Source organism: Staurois parvus, unplaced genomic scaffold (genome assembly GCF_062004578.1).
Source record: "Staurois parvus isolate SC_StPar_1 unplaced genomic scaffold, SC_StPar_1.0 ptg000879l, whole genome shotgun sequence".
Taxonomy (NCBI): Eukaryota; Metazoa; Chordata; class Amphibia; order Anura; family Ranidae; genus Staurois; species Staurois parvus.
In genome coordinates, this window is record NW_028318675.1 from 911,638 (window position 1) to 939,339 (window position 27,702).

At 44.7% G+C, this 27,702-nt stretch overlaps 2 protein-coding genes across 2 annotated transcripts in view; one reads left to right on the top strand and one right to left on the bottom strand.

The window, feature by feature from the left end:
* The first annotated feature begins 7,008 nt into the window (after positions 1-7,008).
* Positions 7,009-27,702, top strand: part of LOC149443019 (uncharacterized) — a 49,859-nt gene continuing 29,165 nt past the window's right edge. The window contains exon 1 of the mRNA XM_089656001.1: positions 7,009-8,333. Coding sequence (XP_089512127.1) covers positions 7,036-8,333 — 1,298 coding nt within the window. The 5' untranslated portion in view covers positions 7,009-7,035. The remainder of the gene's footprint in view (positions 8,334-27,702) is intronic.
* On the bottom strand, positions 20,013-26,143 carry LOC149443020 (uncharacterized). Its single transcript, XM_089655958.1, has 3 exons — positions 26,086-26,143; positions 23,956-24,021; positions 20,013-20,752 (listed from the first exon to the last, which is right to left on the bottom strand). The coding sequence occupies exons 1-3, from the start codon at positions 26,141-26,143 to the stop codon at positions 20,013-20,015; spliced, it is 864 nt and encodes a 287-aa protein (XP_089512084.1).

A 27,702-nucleotide genomic window follows, 5' to 3' on the forward strand; every position in this document is an offset into this window, starting at 1 on the left:
CTTTGAGTATGTGAGGGGGGGGGGTGAAGAGATAACGGGACGAGAAGCAAGCTTCAAGTTTCTACATTTCTCCTATATTTCAGCCAAGCAAAATGTGCCTTTTAGAATGTGACTGTATATACGTAATAGTGACGTATACTCTATTGTTTTCTATGTATAAAAGGTTAAGCACCGCCCTGCAATAAACAGAGATGATTTGAAAGTGGTTGTACTGGACAGTTGTCCGTGTAATTATTTTCCGGCGTGCACGCAATCCATATCTCAAAATTAGGAACAGCAGCAGAAATCCTACCCTGAGCCCGATTGTGGTTCTCACAACCTTTTTAACATAAGTGACCAAAATCAGGCTAAATATTATGAATAAACAATCATAAGTGAAAAAGTGTACCAATAATAAATTAGTGCACACACACAATCAATATAAAAGGATAACCCCAACTACAGGGACCAAACTAAGTGAATAACATAATTAGTGCATGTGTACAAAAACATCTGTGAAAATATTATATATATATCTATCCACTAATAAAAAGTCCACAACAGTGACCACAAGGGCCAGCTCACTTTAGGGTAAGACACGCTTTCCCAGGAATAGGATCCTGGCTCTCAGGGTAGCTTGTACGGGGACTCTGAGTGCAGCCAGCAGTGGATCGGGAGTGCAGGTCGGTGATCGGAGGTGGAGTGACATGCTGTGGACCCTGTGCTCACCAAGCTCTCAGGTATGAGATCACAAATGAGTTATGATCCTGTGTGGGTGAACTGCTATTACAAGTACCAGGGGATTGGAGGACTCAGGAGGATAAAAGCCTGTGGGATATCCAGGAGGGTCCATCCGGTGGTGACGAGGCTATTCCTGGGAAAGCGTGTCTTACCCTAAAGCGAGCTGGCCCTTGTGGTCACTTTTAGGAGTTGAGGGGGCACTTTGGATGTTTTTGGATTCACGAGTTGTTGGCACTGGATTCACATTTATTTAAATGCAAGTTATTGCTGTGGAGCACTAATCAACATTATTGGAACAGTGTGTGGACTTTTTATTAGTGGATATATATATAATATTTTCACAGATGTTTTTGTACACATGCACTAATTATGTTATTCACTTAGTTTGGTCCCTGTAGTTGGGGTTATCCTTTTATATTGATTGTGTGTGTGCACTAATTTATTATTGGTACACTTTTTCACTTATGATTGTTTATTCATCATATTTAGTCTGATTTTGGTCACTTATGTTAGTATTTATTTAGCGCTACACCATTATATATCGATTATTTAGACTTTATGGTTGAAGGGAGGTGTTAGCAGCTTAGGGGTAGGGATTTTTCCATTCAAGCGCAGGGGATTGTTCTCTTTTTAATTCCTCCATATAGATCTATATATCACTAGAGGGGTCACTGGCGAGAGGAAGAGGGTCCTGATTCCTCTATATAGATCTTTATATCACTAGAGGGGTCACCGGCAGGAGGAAGGAGGTCCTGATTCCTCTATATAGATCTTTATATCACTAGAGGGGTCACCGTCAGGAGGAAGGAGGTCCTGATTCCTCTATATAGATCTTTATATCACTAGAGCGGTCACCGGCAGAAGGTCCCGATTCCTCTATATAGATCTTTATATCACTAGAGGGGTCACCGGCAGGAGGAAGGAGGTCCCGATTCCTCTATATAGATCTTTATATCACTAGAGGGGTCACCGGCAGGAGGAAGGAGGTCCTGATTCCTCTATATAGATCTTTCTATCACTAGAGGGGTCACCAGCAACCTCATTTAGAATACTGTGTCCAGTTCTGGAGACCTCACTTACATAAAGGTATTGATAAGATAGAACGAGTCCAGAGACGGGGAATACAAATAGTGATATCAGGAGAGACTTCAGGAACGTAACATGTCCAGTCTGGAGGAGAGAAGGGAAAGGGGAGACATGACTGAAACCTTTACATACAACAAGGGAATGAATAAGGTTCAGGAGGGCAGGATTTTCAATATGAAACCAAAATGAAGAACACGGGACATGACCTCCAACTAACTGGAGGAAAGTTCACAGCTAATCTCAGAAAGTATTATTTTACTGAAAGAGTAGTTGATGCTTGGAGTAAACTTCCAGCAGAGGTAGTGAGCCAGTGACAAATCACAGAGATCATCACAATAGTACACAATGAATGGCTATGAATGCAAGCCATTCATTGTGTACAACTGTCATGTGATCACTGTGATTGGTCACAGCAATCACATGGTACTGGGCTGGCCTGGTACAATGATCTGTCATCTGGTGGACACAGCAGGTGACATATCAAGATACAGCAGAGCCACTAGACTTGGAGGACTTCATATGATGTCCACCCAGGATGGGAAAGATCCCGCTCAGCTGTCATTCTGCTATAGGCCTGGTGGGAAGCAGTTCATTACAGGGGACACTGTACAGGTTCTATATGTAGTCTCGGGGGTCCCTGTGGAAGTCCATGTGTGGACATTTCTACCTATGATAAATGGCAGGCTAAACCCACCTGGAGACTTTCTCCACACCTGGAGTGTGCTGAGTTCTTGGAGAACGTCTACACAGTGTTTCCAGATTGGCTTTATCACCCCAACGAGCTCGCTCCAGTTCATGGATGTCATCATTATGTTTGGAGGATCTCACCAGTCAGGAGCCTTTCCTGTCATCCTACATGTTCCCTTCTGAGGATTGTTCTATCCTTCCAAACAAATGTATGAAATCATGGATGAGTCCTCCTTCTATGTGATCTAGAAGATCTTCAATCACAATGTCTTTATGGATGAAGTGGATGGCCCACTTTATATATTATTTATTGCTTTACAGCTTTATTCCCTCCAGGATTCATTCTTTATTTATAGAACCATTCAAGGAAGTGTTCTTACTGTGAGAGATCTCCACCACCATTCCTCTGTGACCATTACATCCTTGTCATTTATGTCTAACATCTTCATTATGAGTGGATTGATAGATATTTTTATACTTTAGGATGTATTTTTGCATATTTTACCCAAAAATATCTGTTTTGGAGGTCTCTGTTTTATTATGTATTTTGTTTTTATCTTGTGTTCTGTGTCTTTAAGACTTTTCTATCTGTAGTAAAATATATTATATAAACAGTTGGTTGCATAAGAGTTAGGTTTATTGTTTCTTACTTTTTTAGTTCTTTTTGATCTTCCCTGGTATCCCTGTAAGGTAGATACAATGCTGGAATGTTATTAGGGGACGTTTCTCGGGGCTGCAGTTCCTATGAAATCCACAAGATGGTGATCTCATTTCTCCCCAGACAGGACTTCTCTATGGGATACAGATAGGAAGTGATGTCAGGTACAGACAGGAAGTGATGTCAGGTACAGGCAGGACATTCCGAGAGGTGAGTTGGGAGGAAGCAGATCGGAAACATTTGTGGAAGTGGCAGCAGAGGAGGTAATAAGTTGTTATTTCCTATTTACACCCAGTAACCCCCGTCATGTCTGTCCTCTTCCTCCATAGTCATGTCTGTCCTCTCCCTCCATAGTCACATCCGTCCTCTTCCTCCATAGTCATGTCCATCCTCTTCCTCCATAGTCACGCCCGTCCTCTTCCTCCATAGTCACGCCCGTCCTCTTCCTCCATAGTCACGCCTGTCCTCTTCCTCCATGGTTACGCCCGTCCTCTTCCTCCACGGTCACGTCCGTCCTCTTCCTCCACGGTCACGTCCATCCTCTTCCTCTACAGTCACGTCCGTCCTCTTCTTCCACAGTCACGTCCGTCCTCTTCCTCCACAGTCACGTCCGTCCTCTTCCTCCACAGTCACGTCCGTCCTCTTCCTCCACAGTCACGTTCGTCCTCTTCCTCCACAGTCACGTCCGTCCTCTTCCTCCACAGCCACGTCCATCCTCTTCGTCCACAGTCACGTCCGTCCTCTTCCTTCACAGTCACGTCCGTCCTCTTCCTCTACAGTCACGTCCGTCCTCTTCCTCCATAGTCACGTCCGTCCTCTTCCTCCATAGTCACGTCCGTCCTCTTCCTCCATAGTCATGTCCGTTCTCTTCCTCCATAGTCACTGTGACGTCTTTTATCTCCAGCAGATGATGATACACACATATATAGTGTGGGAACCCAGATGAACCCCTTCAGGGGCAGAACATCCCCCACTTCCGGGGCCGGAACATTCTCCTCATTGTGGAGATAAATTCTAGTAATATGGTCCTCTAAACAAACAGCACTGACAATAAATAGACAAGACAAGGACCATCCTGACCATACATGGCCTACAAAGGGCAATGATGACACTACACAGGCAGCCAATGGGCAATCATTACACTATGCAGCCAACACAATGATGGAGTGCCGGGGTCAGGAGTATGGAGCATAGAGCCCCTTACATTGCTGTATTTACTTTCCAGACCTCCTTACAGAACTCCTATCAGGAAAGGAAGACAACCTTCACCTTCTTACCATCTCATTGTTTTCCAGTATACCAAGTGGAATGAAGGAGGGCGGTCCTTCACCCCTTGGTGGTCACTTGTTCTTAGAGGAGGTCTGTTGGTGCATTATCGACTAAAAGGTAGTCAGGGGTCAGTGCTGAACATCTTCAGGAGACACTTCAATACCTTCCCATGACACAGGCTCTGGCAGTGCCCGGTGCTGGAATTCAAAGCCCCAGGAACCCACCACCACTCTGTACAATGTCCTGGATATCACAGTATACTTGGCAATGAATGAACTAACCCTTCCCTTATGTTGTTCTCTTCCTACCCACGATGGGCTGTCATTGGAGGGAAGAGAACAGACTCCTCCCCCAGAGCTCTCTATTACACCAGTAGGATCCTCCTGCTATCCCATCCAATCCCTTCTCTTACTGCAGAGAGTGACAGTGACATCACTCCTGTCAGTCAGCAGGCTGCTAGAGATTGGAGCCTTGCAGTCAGAGTTCTGGCTATTAAAGTCAGCAAATCCGGCCAAAAGTCAGCAAGTTCCCCTTCCTGGACATCATGATGAGCCGACATTGACCTCACAGCACTGCCTCAGAGCAAACAAGTCATAGGAAGGATCAGATTTATCATTCCTTGTCTGCAGATCTAATACTCATCAAAACCAGTTCAGAGACCAAACAAACCCAACAGAGAAAAGGGGATTTCTGATCTGGCAGGTCAAGATTGTCCCAGGACCTCCAAGATGTAGCAAACACTAAACAGTTCAGATTAAATGTCTTCCCATGGGGGGAGTAGTTCTTCAATGTCCAGCAACCCTCCTATTCCCCCCTCACATCCACATCCTATTATTGTGTGACCAATACCATCCAAATCATTCTTACTTTCATTTCCCAAAGTTATCCGTCTACAAGGAGACCTGTATAGATCACATGATGGCACCAATGAGGATGGAGGAGGACCGGAGTCACATGACTGAAAAGATACTAAACCTCACCCTGGAGATCATCTACCTGCTGACCGGAGAGGTGAGGAGGATTCTGGGAGGTCACATGACATCGCTCTTTTCTCTATTAATAAAACACAGACCTGACCGGAGAGGTGAGGAGGATTCTGGGAGGTCACATGACATCACTCTCATCTCTATTAATAAAACACAGACCTGACCGGAGAGGTGAGGAGGATTCTGGGAGGTCACATAACATCACTCTCATCTCTATTAATAAAACACAGACCTGACCGGAGAGGTGAGGAGGATTCTGGGAGGTCACATGACATTACTCTTATATTTATTAATAAAACATACCTGACCGGAGAGGTGAAGAGGATTCTGGGATTCTAACATGATATTCCTATTGGTTCCTCAATACAGAGATTTCCTCTTCTGAAGTCAGGTGATCATATGACCATCACAGTGCCTCCATGTGACTCCCTAAACCCTGAGAGACACAACGTGCAGAAGATTCTAGAAGTCACCAAGAAGATGATGGAGCTGCTGACAGGAGAGGTGAGCGGTGCCGGGAATTCTGGGACATTCTCCAGTAACAGACAAGGGATGTGTCTGGATGGTGACTGTATCATTGTGTGTGTCAGGTTCCTATAAGGTGTCAGGGTGTCACTGTCTATTTCTCCATGGAGGAGTGGGAGTATTTAGAAGGACACAAGGATCTCTACAAGGACGTCATGATGGACAATCAGCCGCCCCTCACATCACCGGGTAAGAGGAGACTTTATTGTAAAGGAGAGAGCAGTACGGAGGATCCACCTAGATCCCCCATCATCTGATAAACACATAGAAACAATGGATTCAGTCAGTGTGTGTGTTTCCTACAGATGGATCCAGTCATGGGAACCCACCAGAGAGATGTCCCCGTCCTCTGTATTCCCGGGATTCCACACAGGAAGGTCACACCATCCCTCACCATCATCAGGTAGATGATGACAATTATTGGTAGTTGTGATTTATACACAGCATGTTTGTTACAATGAATGTTTTATTATATCTTTCAGAGTGGAATCCTCGGGGATGATAATATTGATGGTAAAGAAGAGTATAAAGAGGAGGATGAGGAGTATGGAGTGATGGAGGAGTTTTCAGAAGGACACAAGGATATGATGGAGCCACCTAATACCAGGAACCCACCAGAGAGATGTCCCCGTCCTCTGTATTCCCGGGATTCCACACAGGAAGGTCACACCATCCCTCACTATTACAAGGTTGGTGGGATGGAGAATCTAGAACATGGACTTGTACAGACAATTTGTGGATATTTTATGTGAGTTTATATTTTACAGATGATATTTTCTCTCATTTCCTTGATTTAGAGTGGAGATCCAATCGATATAGAATTTGAGGTGAAAGCAGAAGAAGAAGAGGCGTATGTGAGGGATGATCAGCAGTCTATGGAGGAGGATGGAATAACGGGGACATTTATAGAGGAGGACACTCCTACAGAGATCAGCACAGGTGGGTCATGAACATTAAATCCATTCCTCCACCCATACTGCTCACTGATTGGTCCAGATGATAAAGTTCTCATTGGATCTCTCACTGTCTTTCTGGTATGGGGGAACCAATCAGCTCCTGTCTAGTAATCCTTTTTGTCTTTGTATTTTAGTCCATGGCCGGGAGATGAGGAAAACCTCCGAGGATTGTCTCACTTTGTCTCCAGACTGGAAAGTAGAAGATGAGGACATCACACAGTATAGTCCAGGAGAAAACCCGGCTCCCTCCAATGTCCATCCGGCACCACCCAGTGTAGATGGACCATCGGATTCCTCGTATCCTGAGGAACCTCAGACTGTGCGGGACCGGGCCGGCCTTCCAACAGGGAAGAGGTTTTCCTGTACTGAGTGCGGGAAATGTTTCCATTATAAATCCAACCTTAATTCACATGAAAGATCTCACGCAGGGAAGAAGCCGTATTCCTGTCCTGAGTGTGGAAAATGTTTTTCAAAGAAGTCGATTCTTTACAAACATCAGAGAACTCACACGGGGGAGAAGCCATATGCCTGTCCTGAGTGTGGGAAATGTTTTTCATTGAAGTTCAGTCTTTACACACATCAGAGATCTCACACAGGGGAAAAGCCATATTCCTGTCCTGAGTGTGGGAAATGTTTTTCACATAAGTCCAGTCTTTACACACATCAGAGATCTCACACAGGGGAGAAGCCGTATTCCTGTCCTGAGTGCGGGAAATGTTTTTCAGCTAAGTCCAATCTTTACACACATCAGAGATCTCACACTGGGGAGAAGGCATATTCCTGTCCTGAGTGTGGGAAATGTTTTTCAGTGAAGTCCAATCTTTCCAAACATCAGAGATCTCACACGGGGAAGAAGCCGCTGTATTCCTGTCTTGAGTGTGGGAAATGTTTTTCAGATAAGTTCAATCTTTACACACATCAGAGATCTCACACAGGGGAGAAGCCGTATTCTTGTCCTGAGTGTGGGAAATGTTATTCACAGAAGTCCAATCTTTACATACATCAGAAATCTCACACCGGGGAGAAGGCATATTCCTGTCCTGAGTGCCGGAAATGTTTTTCAGTGAAGTCCAGTCTTTACAAACATCAAAGAGTTCACACAGGAGAGAAGCCATATTTCTGTCCTGAGTGTGGGAAATGTTTTTCACAGAAGTCCAATCTTTCCAGACATCAGAGATCTCACACGGGGGAGAAGCCATATTCCTGTTTTGAGTGCGGGAAATGTTTTTCAGATAAGTCCCATCTTTACACACATCAGAGATCTCACACAGGGGAGAAGCCATATTCCTGTTTTGAGTGCGGGAAATGTTTTTCAGATAAGTCCAATCTTTACACACATCAGAGATCTCACATTGGGGAGAAGCCGTATTCTTGTCCTGAGTGTGGGAAATGTTTTTCAGCTAAGTCCAATCTTTACACACATCAGAGATCTCACACGAGGGAGAAGTCGTATTCCTGTCCTGAGTGCAGGAAATGTTTTTCACAGAAATCCCATCTTATCGCACATCAGGGATGCCACATGGGGGAGAAGCCGTATTCCTGTCCTGAGTGCGGGAAATGTTTTTCAGAGAAGTCAAGTCTTTCCAAACATCAGAGATCTCACATGGGAGAAGCCACATTCCTGTCCTGAGTGAGGGAAATGTTCCTCACTGAAGTCCTGTCTTCCTATACATCAGGGGTACCACACAACCCTGGAGGTGTATTAGTGCCTTGAGTGTGGGAAATGTCTTCTAGATGAATGTTGCTGGACATCCCAGCTCTCATGTGGGGAAGAAGCACACCCTGATATACACCTCAGATATACTCCATGGCTGATCTTCATCATGGAAGAAACAGTTGATAAGGAGATGAGAGGTCCCCAAAGACATGGATGAAGTGCAGTAAATGTCGGGGTGCAGAGTGGTCAGTAGATCCTGGAAATGAAGGACACAACTTCAGCCCTTCTTGGGTGTCGGAGTTGCGTTTCCTGATAATGATATAGCGGGTTACAGAGCTAGAAGCCGGGAGAGCCCAGATCTCGTTATCGGGGAACTTTACACAGACAACAAGAACTTCTGAAGTTGATGTCCTTCATTTCAAGGCTCTACAGAACAGTGGTGACCCCGAAGCGTCTCTCTGTCTTCAGTCCATCCTTCTCCCATCCCCCAACAGGAGGGAAGGAGAACTCCGCCCCAAACTAGGGGGGAACTTTCCTCTCATTATTTCCCTTTGCTTCTGTGTGGGTTTGGGTGGTTGGAGGAGTGCGGCACGAGAGGGAACACAGCTTGTTGTTCTATGTCTACATATGGGGTCTGGGTAGAGGGGATCCACCGGAAAATATTTCTACTCTTTGATTTTGTGCAAATCGTTTCTGTTTTCACTTTGAAGGGCGATATTATGTGTGGTTTGTAAAAGGGATTGGCCCAATAGATACCACCCCACTTAGAGAATAGATGAACTAATATGACCAGCATTCATTCAGCCATGTCACATGGTGTAATTTTATTTCACACAGTGATTTCCTATGATCATTGGCTCAATCTAGTGGCCATAATGTATTGAACTGTTTTTCCTGATTGATGTGTTTTTGAATAATACTTCATTATGGCCACTAGAGGGAGCTGATGATTATAGGAAATCAGTGTTTATTAAAATACAGCAGAATTTGTCATGGCTGGACACATGCTTGTCTCTCTCCCCGACATATTTTTAGTGTACTATGTGAGGGGCGGTGTCATACAAGTATCGGAGATCACATTCATACATTTATGAGTATAGTAGACATTAAAGACATAAAACCTCAGGACTAAACCAACTATTTAAAACAAAAAAAAATCCCTATTCATCCTTTAGGTGGCGCTAAGTATCATAGTAATTCGCTCCACCTACTATATGAAAGGGTTAATAGTTCACTCACTTTTGCTTTGTGCCTACTAACTGGTTTGTTGTACATACAAGATGTTCCCGTGGGATGTGAATGCTGGTATCTATGCACACATTTCTTGTTTATAGAAATCACAGAAGTCACTATCCTGTTGTATTTTTGTTATGACGTGCCATAGAGTAGTTTATTGAAATCTCTATTCTGTATTCTGATTGGTGCTTTATGGAAACCACCTGAAATATGCCGCATTCTCATTTATTATTAAAGCTTGATGAATAATAAAGAAGTCACATTTTGCATCACACATCTAGATGTCTGACTTGCATTATTCCCAAAGTACTTTGAACTGGATGTTTGTATGGAGGAGGAGGCCGGCATAAATTGATGTTCCTGACAGAAGTGGTGTCAGAAGTGGGATAGGATCGGCCATCGGAGGTAAGTGAGCATTTGTTGTCTTCCTTTGCCCTGATCGCCCCCTATCTCCACCAAGCCTCTGTGCTGCGGTAGCACGAGCAATTGTTCTCTGGAGCTTTGGGAGCTCGCGGGGTTAAACAGAACCTAGGTTGATGTATAAGAAATGTGTGTATGTCCTCCATACAATCATACAGAGCAGTGTGTTCAGTGATTATGTACGCTTGTAACTAGAGAAACTGTTCAGTAGATGGATTCTAAGTCTCTGTAGGACTGTGAGACGTCCCATCTACTCAGCGAGGAGATTTCTCCATTGACCTGGGATAGGTGAAAGCATGGTGACAGTCTGAAGGAGTCACAATAGGGGTGTATCTGTCCAGGGGATTTTCAGCCTTGAAGCACTTGTGCAGTTGAGAAAAAATTTGTCGGAGCTGTATGTGAGTTCAGTCCAGCTTCACCCGGCACAAAGACTCATCACTGGGAGAGAAACACATAGGCCAGCTCACATACAGTGAAGGAAATGCGTATTTGCTCCCCTGCTGATGTTGAATGTTCACCCCTCACACAGAAATGATCGGTCTAAAAATCGAATGTTCGGTGTATTGTAACACTGAGAGACAGAATAGCAACACAAAATTCAAAAGAAATGCATGTCTAACAAATGATGACGGATCTGCATGTTCATGAGGGAAAGAAGGATTTGATCCCCTATCATTCAGCAGGATTTCTGGCTCCCAGGTGTCTCTCATACAGGTAACAAGCTGAGATTAGAAGCAGTCTCTTAAAGGGAGTGCTGCTAATCTCAGTGTGTTACCTGTATAAAAGACACCTGTCCACAGGAGCCATCAAACCATCAGATTCCAAACTCTCCACCATGGCAAAGACCAAAGAGCTGTCCAAGGATGTCAGGGACAAGATTGTAGACCTACACAAGGCTGGACTGGGCTACCAAACTATGGCCAAGCAGCTTGGTGAGAAGGTGACAACAGTTGGTGCAATCATTCACAAATGGGAGAAACACAAAACAAGTGTCAGTCTCCCTAGGTCTGGTGCACCATGCAAGATCTCGCCTCGTGGAGTGTCAATGATCATGAGAACAGTGAGGAATCATCCCAGAACTACACGTGAGGATCTTGTCAATGATCTCCAGGCAGCTGGGACCACAGTCACCAAGAAAACAATTGGTAACACACTACGCCAACAAGGACTGAAATCCTGCAGTGCCCGCAAGGTCCCTCTGCTGAAGAAAGCACATGTCCAGGCCCGTCTGAAGTCTGCCACTGAACATCTGAATGATGCAGAGGAGGACTGGTGGAAAGTGTTGTGGTCAGATGAGGCCAAAATCCAGCTCTTTGGCATCAACTCAACTCACCGTGTTTGGAGGAGAAGGAATGCTGCCTATGACCCCAAGAACACCATCCCAACTGTGAAACATGGTGGCGGAAACATTCTGCTTTGGGGGTGTTTTTCTGCTAAGGGGACAGGACAACTGCAGCGCATCAAAGGGACGATGGACGGGGCAATGTACCATCAAATCTTGGGTGAGAACCTTCTTCCCTCAGCCAAGGCATTGAAAATGGGTCATGGATGGGTGTTCCAGCATGACAATGACCCAAAACACACGGCCAAGGCAACAAAGGAGCGGCTCAAGAAGAAGCACATTAAGGTCCTGGAGTGGCCTAGCCAGTCTCCACACCTTTCATCCGATTGAAAATCTGTGGAGGGAGCTGGAATTTTGAGTTGCCAAATGTCAGCCACCAAACCTTAATGACTTGGAGAGGATCTGCCAAGAGGAGTGGGCCAAAATCCCTCCTGAGATGTGTGCGAACCTGGTGGCCAACTACAGGAAACGTCTGACCTCTGTGATTGCCAACAAGAGATTTGCCACCAAGTACTAAGTCATATTTTGTGAAGGGGATCAAATACTTATTTCCCTCATGAACATTCAAATCAGTGCAGAATTTGTTAGACGCATTTCTGCTGAATTTGTTGTTGAAATTCTGTCCCTCAGTGTTACACCGAACATCCGATTTTTAGACTGATCATTTCTGTGTGAGCGGGCAAACATTAAAAATCAGCAGGGGATCAAATACTTATTTCCTTCACTGTAATATCGCATCTTTGCTTTGCAGTGATGATGGGAAACTCCCAAGGTAAGGGGAAGTACCCAGACCCTCCGGAGCCACCGTGTAAAGTATTCAGAGGAAGAAAACCTGTTAAAGAAATTTACTAAGGAAGATGGATCAGCTCTAGAAAAATCCCAACTACCAGCTAATGAAACATGTAAAGAGTATGTTGCCTGAGTGTCACTTTGGATTTTAATGTTGTCCAATGGGTGGACAGCTTGGTGGGGTGGAGTTCAACCATGGGGAGTGCCAGTCCTTTTCCCAGAGATGGGGACAATGATGATGATTTTCACATGGATATGATAAAGGGGATATATTTAGGGGACAAAACTGCCTTTCCCCTATATATGTGAGGGGGAGCATTGAATTGGTTGAAGTATGCCCCGGGATATAAATGCCTGAAACCAATCCCTGGTTCTCTTCTGCCCCAGTAGCTAAACAGACTAATTATTATACAGGATTTATATAGTGCCAACGCTATTTATGGCACTTGTCGCCTGCCACTGCGCTTCCTGATTATACTCAGCTGTATCCTCCGCTCCCTAAGGATGAGGATTATTTGTTGTCACATAATAGGAGGAGACATGCATTACATTCTGCCCCAAGAGTCTCCCACCAATGAAGGAGGCCATTTGGCAGTGATCGGTGGTGATGGGGAAGGTTCTTCAGAAGAAGAGTCAGGTTCAAGTGTATCAATGCGTGAAATGAATAAAGAGTGGAAAGAAACAAAAGTTACATTGGGAAGGACATTAGACCAGATGCAGCAAACTGGCTGCTCTGACACCCAGGACCAAGAAGGAGGAAAATAAAAAAGGCAAAGTAGTAAGCAAGGCAATGAAATCAGGAGGACAGACATCAATGGTAAAAGAGCAGACAGTACAGGAGAGGGACGCAGCAAGTGAGGAGTCAGAAGATTCAACAGGAGAGGTGAGTTGGCCGGAACAGGATAATTCAGAAGAACTCAGTAAGTATTATTTGAGGTCCAGAAAAGACGCTGAAGACGAGGGAGCCACCCAAGCTTACCCTTCCATCATTGTGGGAAATGATGTGGTGATAAAGCCAATGGTAATGAATGACGTTAATGGCATTATAAAGCATTGTCCTGATCCACGGGAAAACCCCACTGCTGCCATTAACTACTTGAAAAGAGCAATGCAGGGGCAACAATGTTCACAACAGGGCATGAGGATAATCATCGATGGAATTTTGGGATATGATATGGAATCAGGTTGGGATTGGACCACCATGCTTCATGAGCCATTTGGACTGACTGTGGACTATGAGTGGAGAACTGCCGTAGGACAGAAACAGATGTGGAAGGAGTTAATTGCAGAAATTAACAGTCACTAGCTACAGTAGTTGCTTGTAAGCAGAGCAGTATGGAATCAATTATGGAGTTCCTAAAAAGATTTAAGAAGGTCTGGAAAGAAGAGGCAGGATGAAATCTGACAACACCAGAGTTAGGAATTATATATACAGGTGAAACTCGAAAAATTAGAATATTGTGCAAAAGTTCATTTATTTCAATAATACAACTTAAAAGGTGAAACTAATATATGAGACTCATTACATGCAAAGCAAGATAGTTCAAGCCGTGATTTGTCATCATTGTGATAATTATGGCTTACAGCTCATGACAACCCCAAATCCACAATCTCAGAAAATGAGAATATTCCATGCAATCAATAAAACACGGATTGTACATAGAACAATATCGGACCTCTGAAAAGTAGAAGCTGCATATGTACTCAGTACTTGGTTTGGGCCCCTTTTGCAGCAATTACTGCCTCAATGCGGCGTGGCATGGAAGCTATCAGCCTGTGGCACTGCTGAGGTGTTATGGAAGACCAGGATGCTTCAATAGCGGCCTTCAGCTCTTCTGCATTGTTCGGTCTCATGTCTCTCATCTTTCTCTTGGCAATGCCCCATAGATTCTCTATGGGGTTCAGGTCAGGCGAGTTTGCTGGCCAATCAAGCACAGTAATCCCACGGTCATTGAACCAGGTTTTGGTGCTTTTGGCAGTGTGGACGGTGCCAAGTCCTGCTGGAAAATGAAGTCAGCATCCCCATAAAGCTTGTCTGCGGAAGGAAGCAGAAAATGCTCCAAAATCTTCTGGTAGACGGCTGCGTTGACCCTGGACTTAATGAAGCACAGTGGACCAACACCAGCAGATGACATGGCTCCCCAAATCAACACAGACTGTGGAAACTTCACACTGGACTTCAAGCATCTTGCAGTGTGTGCCTCTCCATTCTTCCTCCATACTCGGGGTCCTTGGGCCTCTCCATTCTTCCTCCATACTCGGGGTCCTTGGGCCTCTCCATTCTTTCTCCATACTCGGGGTCCTTGGGCCTCTCCATTCTTCCTCCATACTCGGGGTCCTTGGGCCTCTCCATTCTTCCTCCATACTCGGGGTCCTTGTGCCTCTCCATTCTTCCTCCATACTTGGGCTCCTTGTGCCTCTCCATTCTTCCTCCATACTCTGGGTCCTTGGGCCTCTCCATTCTTCCTCCATACTCGGGGTCCTTGGTTTCCAAATGAGATGCAAAAGTTCCTCTCATCAGAAAATAGGACTTTGGGCCACTGAGCAACAGACCAGGTCTGTTTTTCCTTAGCCCAGGTAAGAAGCTTCTGACGTTGTTTGTTGTTCAGGAGCGGCTTGACAAGAGGAATACGACATTTGAAGCCCATGTCCAGGATCCGTCTGTGTGTGGTGGCTCTTGATGCACTGACTCCAGCCTCAGTCCACTCCTTGTGAAAGTCCCCAACACTTTTGAATGGCCTTTTCCTGACAATCCTCTCCAGGCTGCGGTCATCCCTGCTGCTTGTGCACCTTTTTCTTCCACACTTTTCCCTTCCACATAACTTTCTATTAATGTGCTTTGATACAGCACTTTGGGAACATCCAATTTCTTTTGCAATTACCTTTTGAGGCTTTCCCTCCTTATGGAGGGTGTCAATGATGGTGTCAGGTCAGCAGTCTTTCCCATGATTGTGATTCCTACTGAACCAGACTGAGAGACCATTTAAAGGCTCAGGAACCCTTTGCAGGTGTTATGGCTGAATGAGCTGATTAGAGTGGGACACTTTGAGCCGAGATTATTCCACCTTTTCACAAGATTCTCATTTTCTGAGATTGTGGATTTGGGGTTTTCATGAGCTGTAAGCCATAATCATCACAATGATGACAAATCACGGCTTGAACTATCTTGCTTTGCATGTAATGAGTCTCATATATTAGTTTCACCTTTTAAGTTGCATTACTGAAATAAATGAACTTTTGCACGATATTCTAATTTTTCGAGTTTCACCTGTATATACAGGCAGTTATGCAGGCATAGAAAATGGGAGTGGAGGCATCTATGGCTATGACATTGGGACATAACACCGTGTTACATACCACACATCACGTATTACAAATTCTGAAGAATCTTCCCACACGAGACACATGACAGCCCAAAGAGCCAGTGTGTATGAGGTCATTCTCACTTCCACTGTTCATTTATCTATTAAATACTCCTCTCCAAGTTCAGGACCAATTACTGTTTTAAATGGCATGCTTGGTTTGAAGTCAGAATCTGACATTCCTCCCAAGGAACATGATTGTGCTTCAATTATACATGAAGACATTACTCCCAGATATGACATGTTACAAGAGCCAGTAGTAGGGAATGTTGATATCTTTGTAGATGGTTCATGCACAAGACCTAATGACAATGTCTACTTGGCAGGTTGTCCAACTTCCAGATAAGGTATGGGAAGCAAAGCCCTGCCTTATCCCTCAGCACAGGCTGCAGAACTCATAGCCCTGACCTGTGCCTGTGAATTATTTGAAGGAAAGATGTTAACATTTACACAGATTCCAAGTACACATTTGATGTAGTGCAGGATTTTGGCAGGGGATCTCATGCATCTTTAGTGAATGATCTTTTGGAAGCCATACACAAACCCCGTACTATTGCTGGTATCACATGTAAAGCCCACACATCTTCACATGACCCCATAGCTCTGGGTAATGCATTGGCTGACCGTACGGCCAAGGAAGCTGCTGTAAAGCCTTCACAGGAGTCTGCCAGCCTTGTTTTGACTATGTTAGAGTCGCCCATGCTCCCGGAACAACAGTTACTCAAAGTGCACAGCCACAAAAGAGGATATTCAATATTGGAAAGACAAAGGTTTGACATTGGACTAGAATGGTCTAATGTCCAAAGAGGGGATCATAGGGATACCTCAGCACAGTGCACCGGTGCTTATAGCACAGTTTCATGGCATAGGGCACAGAGGATGGCAGAGGACTTTGCAGGAAATGAAAAAACATTTTGTATACAGAATATGTCACAACGGGTGCAAGATCAGTTAGGAAGGTGTGTTATTTGAGGAACAATAATACAGGACAACAGTATGGCCAACATGACCATCTTCCTCCACCACAGGGTCCTTTTGAGGAATTACAGACTGATTTTACACACATGCCTAACAAGAGAGGTAAGTATCTGCTGGTTATAGTGACATATTTTCCAAATGGCCGGAGGTTTTTATCACTAACAAAGAGGATGCCTCCACTGTGGCCAAAATGTTGTGCAAGGAAATTTTCTCAAGATGGAGATGCCCTCTGGTGATTCAGACAAGAGCCCATCATTCACATCCAAAGTGACTCAACAGGTAGCCAAATGAATGGTTATTCAATGGAAATTTCACATCCCTTATCACCCGCAGAGTTCAGGAATGGTAGAGAGGATGAACAGGACAATCAAGGAGAAGTTGAGGAAAGCTACTGGAGGTACATTTGTTAAGTGGCAGACTTATCTGCCCGCAGTGTTGGCTGAAATTAGGATGACACCAAACAAAACAACTAAATTGTCCCCTTCTGAAATTTTAATAGACAGACCATTTCCTACCCCATAGACCAAAGGTCTGCTGGTGATGATGCCTGGAGAATTAGAGCTGATCCAAGAAATATATGTGATGAATCGTATAAGGCTTTTGAATGGCATCTACGGTGATGTTTCTCTTTCTTTTCTGCTTCGCTCACAGGAACCAACACATCTTTTCATGCCTGGAGACCATGTGGTTGTTAAAGCCGTACATAAGCACAAGGTCCTGGACCCACCTTATGGGGAGCCCACAGTGATAACAGCCGTGACCCGTACAGCAGTTCTGACTGTGGATTCTCAGGCCTGGATCCATGCGTCAAGGATAAAAAAAGTCCTGGATTCTCCTCCACCTGAGGTGTTGACTACAAAAGAGGGTGAAGAAGGTGTCAAACACCCTGAAGCAGACGTGTTAGAGAGAAGCAGGCGATAGTTCCACTAGAAGACAGACGGACCGATAACAATCAGGATGTCCATACTTTTGCATCCACAAACCTCCTGGAATATCTTCCTTTTAATAGGTTGTCTTACAGTGATTGTGTTTCTCCCGATTTGGGTGATTAGTACGTTATTATCACCCGCAGGACTTGATGTACATTTTTCATAGCCCAGGCCCAGATCTAGGGGGTGCTGGGGTGGGCTTTGTACCCCCAGATTTTACTTGTACCCCCAGATCTCAGAGAGGATACAACTGATCCATGACACTTGATGGGGACAATTGATGTAAAGGGGCACTCTGATGAGGACATTTTATATAAGGGGCACACTGGTAAGGACACCTGATGTAAGGGAGGACTCTCAAAAGAACCGTGATGTAAAGGGGAACTCTGAGGACTCCTGATGTAAGAAAGGACTCTGATAGGGACACAAGTTCTGTTTTATCATGCTAATACATACTAGTGTTCTCTCTGCACTACCTGTCATATTATTTCCAGGTTGTGACTCCATAGTACAGAAGCATACCAAATGAACAGGGAATACCAGTTCCATGCATCTCTGTCACACTATTTTCATTATGGCCCTCGCCTTTTTTCTACTGCACCCCCAGATCAGGATAGATCCGGCCCTTCCGCAGCCCCATAAGACTGACCCCTTGCCCCACGCACACATCCACATAAACTGTTAAATCAACCAGAGAATGTCTGGGTTTATATGGTACTGAGAGTGATGAATGTTCCCAATTTCCATCTGTCAGATATGCTGCCGATCATTTAGCTACATGTTTGATGGCCATTCCCACCCCAACCTCGGTTTTGTTGGACATTTTCAGAGTAATGACTGATACTGATGTAAGAATGGATGATGGACCATCTATGTCATTGTATGAGGACTGTCAGAACTGTCCAGGTCCATATAAAGGCTGGGAATATATGACTGGTATGAAAACGTTGAATGTTCCCCCAGGAGATGTGTTACAATATGACATGTGATTCTGAAGAGATTCCCCGGTGTTGGGATCTCAGATTTCCATATGGCCCACATCACACAACCCGATCTCCTCAGGACAGGATTTTCTGTACGTCTAATAGAACATGTAGTTCAGTACATAACCCAATGAGCTGTCATCATGTCCTATCACAGCCCAGCCACAGTCACAGGTCACACTACCTTTAGGATGGTTGTTTTCTTGTGGAAATCCCACATATTCATATATTCCAGGAATATTACTGGAGGGCCTTGTACTTGGAGCCGTCTGAGTATGATATTGCCTGAGCATCCTAAAGCTATGGAGAAGGATCTAAGATCAAGAAGGAGGACCGAGATTGGATCAGAAGATTGTTTATCAGACATTACACTGCTTTCCAAAGCTGAATACACTAGTTTAGTTGGATCTATTGTATGTAGTCTGGATAAAAGTCTGAATCGTACTTCTATGGCTTTGCAGGAACTGTTACTCCACCTCCAAGGAACCCGTAAAGCTGTTCTTCAGAATCCAGTGACTATAGATGATTTACTGCTTAACAATGATCATGGTTGGGAACATTGTGACGGAATGTAAGTGATCATGCCACCTCTATACAATCACATATAAAGGCTTTACATGACTTGTCCTCAGGAATTAAACAGGATGTTCCTGGTAATGGGTGGGACGGGGTATTTGGATGGATACCCGGCCTAGGAAGATTGAGACAAATAATGGGTGGTCTGATAATAGCATGTTGTGGCCTAATTGGCGTGTGCTGTTAGTATGAATCCATGCCTGAAGAAGGAAATGAAGGGGTCTGCTCAAAGAAAATTCTTTGGATGAATATGATAAAAATGAATATTTAAAAATGTAACACATTGATTTCCTATGACCGTCAGCTCCATCTAGTGACCATAATGAGGTATTATTCATGAAATACCTCAATCAGTAAAAGTAGTGCAATACTGCATTATAGCCACTAGATGGAGCCAAGAAAATCAGAGTATGAAATAAAATACGGCCAATATTCAACCCATCTAGGCGAACGCCGGTCACATTCGTTCAACTAAATCTTTTTTTTTTTTTTTAAATAGACCTCTAAATGTTTGTGAAATCTCCCACCACAAAATGTACTCAGCCAATGAAAGGTCATGACACCATTTTTATTCTTTTTCTGCTATCAATGGCCAACCCGGTCCCACACTTCATCCATGTCTTTGGGGACCTCTGATCTCCTTATCAACTGTTTCTTCCATGATGAAGATCAGCCATGGAGTATATCTGAGATGTATATCAGGGTGTGCTTCTTCCCCACATGAGAGCTGGGATGTTCAGCAACATTCATCTAGAAGACATTTCCCACACTCAAGGCACTAATACACCTCCAGGGTTGTGTGGGACCCCTGATGTACAGAAAGACAGGACTTCAATGAGGAACATTTCCCTCACTAAGGACAGGAAAGTGGCTTCTCCGTCGCATGAGATCGCTGATGTCTGGAAAGATGGGACTTCTGTGAAAAACATTTCCCGCACTCGGGACAGGAATACGGCTTCTCTCCCGTGTGAGATCTCTGATGTGTGTAAAGACTTGACATAAGTGAAAAACATTTACCGCACTCAAGACAGGAATATGGCTTCTCTTCTGTGTGAGATCTCTGATGTCTGTAAAGACTGGATTTATCTGAAAAACTTTTCCCACACTCAGGACAAGAATATGGCTTCTCCCCCGTGTGAGATCTTTGATGTGTGTAAAGATGGGACTTCTGTGAAAATTTTTTCCCGCACTCAAGACAGGTATACGGCTTCTCTCCTGTGTGAGATCTCTGATGTGTGTAAAGAATGGACTTCTGTGAAAAACATTTCCCGCACTCAGGACAGGAATAAGGCTTCTCCCCCGTGTGAGATCTTTTATGCACATTAAGATGGTATGTAGAACAGAACCTCTTCCCACACTCAGTACAGGAGAATCTCTTCCCTGTTGGAAGGCCGGCCCGGTCCCGCACAGTCTGAGGTTCCTCAGGATACGAGGAATCCGATGGTCCATCTACACTGGGTGGTGCCGGATGGACATTGGAGGGAGCCGGGTTTTCTCCTGGACTATACTGTGTGATGTCCTCATCTTCTACTTTCCAGTCTGGAGACAAAGTGAGACAATCCTCGGAGGTTTTCCTCATCTCCCGGCCATGGACTAAAATACAAAGACAAAGAGGATTACTAGACAGGAGCTGATTGGTTCCCCCAAACCAGGACTCCACCCACATCAGGCAGCTTGGTCTCTGAGGAGCTTACAATTCCACCCTCAAGGGAACTAGGAAATGGCTCCTCTGATCTCCTACCAGGTCATTTCTTTATTCATGGACCTTAGTCAGAGAGTGAGGAAACAACCAGAACTGTCTTTTATAGGAGGGACAATGATGAGGGATTATAGGACGAGGGTCCCCACCCCCTCTATCACTCATCGCCATCTTCCCAACACAAGAAGTACTGCACTTCCACCAGAGGTCAGAGAGTGAGGATGGGGGGAGAACAACCAAGATGAAGACTGGACTGATCCTGAAGACCACCATCATTGGGGTATTGACTCCTCCCTCATTATCACTTTCTGTTTAAGGGTCCAAAGTTGGAGGAAGTTATCACATTATTATCACCATGTAAAAGTCTGTGCTCCAATCACATCATCCGATATAAAATGTCCAGCTGAGAGGAAATGGGTGTAACAAAAGAGAAACCATATTATGTGTATATATATCAGTGGGGGGGAGGAAGAGAGCAGAAGTCAGGACTATGGAATGTACAATATGGAGTATATAGTGCAGGGGTCAGGAGTATGTAATGTACAACAGAGTATATAGTGCAGGGGTCAGGAGTATGTAATGTACAACACAGAGTATATAGTGCAGGGGTCAGGAGTATGTAATGTACAACATAGAGTATATAGTGCAGGGGTCAGGAGTATGTAATGTACAACAGAGTATATAGTGCAGGGGTCAGGAGTATGTAATGTACAACATAGAGTATATAGTGCAGGGGTCAGGAGGATGTAATGTACAACATAGAGTATATAGTGCAGGGGTCAGGAGTATGTAATGTACAACATGGAGTATATAGTGCAGGGGTCAGGAGTATGTAATGTACAACATAGAGTATATAGTGCAGGGGTCAGGAGTATGTAATGTACAACATAGAGTATATAGTGCAGGGGTCAGGAGTATGTAATGTACAATATAAATTATACAGTGTAAGGGTCAGGACTCATAATATTGGTATTCTGTAATCAGTGGAACATTAAATGTTTACTGTAGACAAGTTGCAGAGATCCCACACCGCTGCCTCCCATCTCCTGAGACTGCACTCAGTGACTTGGGTCTGAGACACTACAGACATATCCCTCCACCCGCCACAGCCAGCAGACTACAGAGCAAGGAACCCTGGGAGAATTGTTCTGTCAGAGATCTTACTAGACCCGGGCATGGGGAAGAAGATCCAAATCACATGTCCCAGGTGTCTGTGTCAAGTAACGCCCATGAATCAGAATTTTGCTGCCAGCTGAACCCCAGAACCTCCATAAATCCAGTCTAGATACATAAATTGTGTCTGCAGCACAGAGAAGGAAGATTATCCGAGAGAAATCCAGGAATACAGGACGGGGAACACAGCTCAGGAAAGTGACCAGGGGATTACAGGCTGATATCACCCAGTCCCCGCCCTACTCTGGACCAATCAGTGAGCAGTATGGGTGGAGGAATGGATTTAGTGTTCATGACCCACCTGTGCTGATCTCTGTAGGAGTGTCCTCCTCTATAAATGTCCCCGTTATTCCATCCTCCTCCATAGACTGCTGATCATCCCTCACATACGCCTCTTCTTCTTCTGCTTTCACCTCAAATTCTATATCGATTGGATCTCCACTCTAAATCAAGGAAATGAGAGAAAATATCATCTGTAAAATATAAGATCATATAAAAAATCCACACATTGTCTCCACAAGTCCATGTTCTAGATTCTCCATCCCACCAACCTTGTAATACTGAAGGATGGTGTGTCCTTCCTGTGTGGAATCCCGGGAATACAGAGGATGGGGACATCTCTCTGGTGGGTTCCTGTAGCTGGATGACTCCACCATGGTGTCCTGGTACAGATCTTTTTGTTCTTTTAGAAGCTCTGACTCCTCCATCCCCCCATCCTCATCCTCTTTTATCTCTTCTTTTATCTCAACTTTAGGATCTCTCAGGTTTCCACTCTGAATATATAATAAAAATGCCATCAATGGTAACAATGCAGATAATGTACAGATCCTAATGATACTATCAGTGATTGTTCCTCATCTACCTGATGATGGTGAGGGATGGTGTGACCTTCCTGTGTGGAATCCCGGGAATACAGAGGACGGGGACATCTCTCTGGTGGGTTCCCATGACTGGATCCATCTGTAGGAAACACACACACTGACTGAATCCATTGTTTCTATGTGTTTATCAGATGATGGGGGATCTAGGTGGATCCTCCGTACTGCTCTCTCCTTTACAATAAAGTCTCCTCTTACCCGGTGATGTGAGGGGCGGCTGATTGTCCATCATGACGTCCTTGTAGAGATCCTTGTGTCCTTCTAAATACTCCCACTCCTCCATGGAGAAATAGACAGTGACACCCTGACACCTTATAGGAACCTGACACACACAATGATACAGTCACCATCCAGACACATCCCTTGTCTGTTACTGGAGAATGTCCCAGAATTCCCGGCACCGCTCACCTCTCCTGTCAGCAGCTCCATCATCTTCTTGGTGACTTCTAGAATCTTCTGCATGTTGTGTCTCTCAGGGTTTAGGGAGTCACATGGAGGCACTGTGATGGTCATATGATCACCTGACTTCAGAAGAGGAAATCTCTGTATTGAGGAACCAATAGGAATATCATGTTAGACTCCCAGAATCCTCCTCACCTCTCCGGTCAGGTCTGTGTTTTATTAATAGAGATGAGAGTGATGTCATGTGACCTCCCAGAATCCTCCTCACCTCTCCGGTCAGGTCTGCGTTTTATTAATAGAGATAAGAGTGATGTCATGTGACCTCCCAGAATCCTCCTCACCTCTCCGGTCAGGTCTGCGTTTTATTAATAGAGATAAGAGTGATGTCATGTGACCTCCCAGAATCCTCCTCACCTCTCCAGTCAGCAGGTAGATGATCTCCAGGGTGAGGTTTAGTATCCTCTCAGTCATGTGACTCCGGTCCTCCTCCATCCTCATTGGTGGGGTCATGTGGTTTTCTCTGTAGATGGATAGCAGAGAATTATGTGGACTGTATTGGTTGTATAATATTAGGGGGGGGGGGATATAAGGGGGTAATAGACGGGCTGCTCTCAGTGGGAGATGGAACATGTAGATCGGCTTACTTCGTGTTTGTTGTGTTTCCTGCAGGTCTGTAATATCAGGAAAATCCTTGTTTTCTTGTCCTTTGACTGGAGACAGATATGTATATATTAAGCTCCAACAGGCTAAATACAGAGTCAGAAGCTGCAGACATCACAGGGGGTCCCTATACCTGGTGGGGGGGTCTGAGAGCAGCCATGATGTCAGCACATTGGAGCTGGTGATAGTGAAAGGTATTGAGGAGCCAAATGTACCCGGTTCAGTCTAGTTTGTAAATAGAGCGGCCTGGGATACATGGTAAGAGGGAACTTCCACAACAAAAACAAGACTGTGTGGGGTCCTCCTTACAAATACATAGCAGACCTTTATCCTGGATGGGAGTCTGGTATGGATATAAATGGGGGAAGCCCACACAATAAAGAAGGCTGGGGGTCCTCCCCAGATCACGCACCCCTCCCCTAAACCAAGCCAGGACATGTGCCCTCAATATGGGGAGCGTATCTTGCACCTCTTCTCCACAACCCTGACCCAGGGGGGTCTCCTGGTGGGGGACATATTGGAATCTGGAATCCCCCTTTCAAATAAGAGGGCCCTCAGCTACCTCCCCCACATGAATGTGTAAGGGTACGTATACCCCGGGGTGCTCATTCAGAAAGAAATCATGTAAATAGTAAATAAAGACGTCACCCACATCACATGACTAGTCCTTTATTAATAAACAAAGATTCCCCCAAAGTAATCCCTCGTCACTCATCCAACAATGCAGATCTACATCATTAATAATGAACGATGCCCAATGAGAAAACACATGATCCATTTCCAGCAACTACTCACATTGAATGACAACTCACAGTGACTATGGAGGAAGAGGACGGACATGACTATGGAGGACGAGGACGGACATGACTATGGAGGACGAGGACGGACATGACTATGGAGGAAGAGGACAGACTTGATTATGGAGGACGAGAACGGACATGACTATGGAGGACAAGGACGGACATGACTATGAAGGAAGAGGACAGACATGACTATGGAGGAAGAGGACGGACATGACTATGGAGGAAGAGGACGGACATGACTATGGAGGAAGAGGACAGACTTGATTATGGAGGACGAGAACCGACAGGACTTTGGAGGACGGACAGGACTATGGAGGACGGACATGACTATGGAGAAAGAAGACGGACATGACGGGGGGGTTAGTGGGTGTAAATAGAAAATCACATCTTATTACCTCATCTGCTTCCACTTCCACCAATGTCTCCTCTCTGCTTCATACCACATGGAACTTCCTGTCTGTACTGATATTGCTTCCTGTCAATTATTAACATCACTTCCTGTCTGTACCTGACATCACTTCCTGTCTGTACCTGACATCACTTCCTGTCTGTACTAATATTGCTTCCTGTCAATTCTTAACATCACTTCCTGTCTGTACCTGACATCACTTCCTGTCTTCCATAGAGTCTTCCTGTTTGTGTATAAGTGAGAACATCACCTTGTGGAGCTCAGAGGAACTGCAGCCCAGAAAAATGTCTCCCTGAACATGGTCTTGTTCTATGAGTTCAGCTTTTTGAATGTTTTCTTGTAACATTTGCCCATTAATTATCCTTTGTGGGGAAGTTACAGACCTGGTTTATCCAATCTAATCCATATGATGGCAATCAGCCTATAAAATCCTCCATAACTCAGCAGCAATGTCCCGAGGATTACATCTTTCTTAAGAATAACAAATAACTATTGATATTATTGTCTCTGCCTGGGGCCATAGTTGGACCTGGAGGTGACTTGTCACATGAAGGATTCTCATCAGCTGCACTCTGTAATTAGCTCCCTCTTGATATTTCATTCTGTTGATGATGAAATAACTCCATACAAATGATCTCCTCCTGATAAACCAAACTCCCGAAATATGTGTCACCCAAATGGGCTCGCTCACATAGAGTAGGGTTGGGGCCACTCTATCCTTGTGAACGAGCCCATTGGGGTGAAACAGAATAAAATATGAAGAATGGGCTGATTACGGAGTGTGACTCTTCATCTTCTTGTAGACGGTATAGTCACAGATGAGAACACAGGAGACCAAGTCCATATCTCATGCTTCCTAATTTATAGAGATAAGTATGGGGGCTCTAACCCTGTCCAATCACCTCTGGGGGGTGTTCCCTCCTCAGTCCTGGGGTTGGTTCTGTCTTCTGAAGGTGCCATGGGCTACATGGACTCACCGTTTCTGGTGTCTGGGTTGGTGATGTGATTTCCAACACCATTGTTTCAGTCTGATCACAACATATTCATTCACAGCATGGCTGTCATGAGCAGACCCCATAGAACCATGTTGGGGCCCCTCTGGGATTCTGTACTCCAGAAACATACCATTTTATATAAGAAGGTCAATCCTTTGCAGCCAGTGAGGAGCCCAATGTGCACAAATCTCTTCTCCCCACTGGGGTCGTAGTCAGCACATCAAAATATTTCCTTTGAGGCTCAGTGAGGTGACAGATCATTCATCCGTATCTATGTCTACAGAGATGTCAGATCATTATTGCCATCTAGGTGTTCATTCCTCCAATCTTCACACTCCAGAGCCGACTATTCAGATTTTTATATTGTGACCATTTGTCTTCTACTGACCACTAAATGAAGAGAACACTGTATCTGTAATACTGAACATTGAATTCCAGGAATATCTGTCATATCATGCCACCTTTACAGGGTATGTTACATCCCAACCATTGCTGGTGTCCTCCATGTCTATGGTCACCTTACAGAGACTATCTGAGATATGTTCCAGAAGGTCCTGCCAACATTCCATACCAAACCCTTATCTGAGCATGCTGGCCAGGCCAGGAAAGGGGTGGTTTGTAATTCCTCCCTCTTAGACCATACCAGGTGGCATGCCCTCATCATGGGGGGGAACTTGCCAGGGGGGACAAGGACAAGGGTCTCTTCCTCTTACATATATATTTATTTACAAAAAAAATTAAATTGTAAAGAAAAAAATGTATAAAAAAAGTCCTATGCTGTACATCAATGTCAATCATGAAGTCCAATGCCCTCCAAAAGAAAAAAATCTGATCTAATATGAAGATCAGGAGCAATTTCTCAACTGGGACTCCTTGTATAACAGTATTCCTTGTATGACGTGACAAAATCTGCAATTCAATTTTACTGCAAAATCAAAGGGGCTAAAATCCCTCCCCTGAGCAGTCATATATTTCTGTCCCCCTTGGTGGGAGTGGAGGTGACCCCTCTATAAGGATCTACAGTCCATACACACCCAGCACAAGGCCGGGGTCACACTACCAGACGCTTCTCGGGGCTGCAGTTCCTCTGAGCTCCACAAGGTGGGGATCTCACTTCTACCCAGACAGGAAGTCTCTATTGAAGACAGGAAGTGATGTCAGGTACAGGCAGGAAGTAGAGAGGAGATGTTGGTGGAAGTGGCAGCAGAAGAGGTAATAAGATGTTGTTCTCATTTATACCCAGTAACCCCCATCATGTCCGTCCTCTCCCTCCATAGTCATGTCTGTCCTCTTCCACCATATTCATGTCCGTCCTCTTCCTCCATAGTCATGTCTGTCCTCTTCCACCATAGTCTAGTCCGTCCTCTTCCTCCATAGTCACGTCCGTCCTCTTCCTCCATAGTCACTGTGATGTCTTTTATCTCCAGCAGATGATGATACACACATATATAGTGTGGGAACCCAGATTAACCCCTTCAGGGGGAGGAGTTGATGATAATATATTTGCTCCCAAAGCTGGCCTAC

Bases quoted from the DNA above. Each gene is read 5' to 3' on its own strand.
- LOC149443020 (XM_089655958.1), bottom strand. From the start codon at position 26,143: ATGGCACCTTCAGAAGACAGAACCAACCCCAGGACTGAGGAGGGAACA. The intron at 24,022-26,085 runs GTGATTGGACAG...ATCTGTCTCCAG, and splicing joins GGAGGGAACACCCCCCAGAG to TCAAAGGACAAGAAAACAAG. The intron at 20,753-23,955 runs GTAAGCCGATCT...TTTGTATTTTAG, and splicing joins GGAAACACAACAAACACGAA to TCCATGGCCGGGAGATGAGG.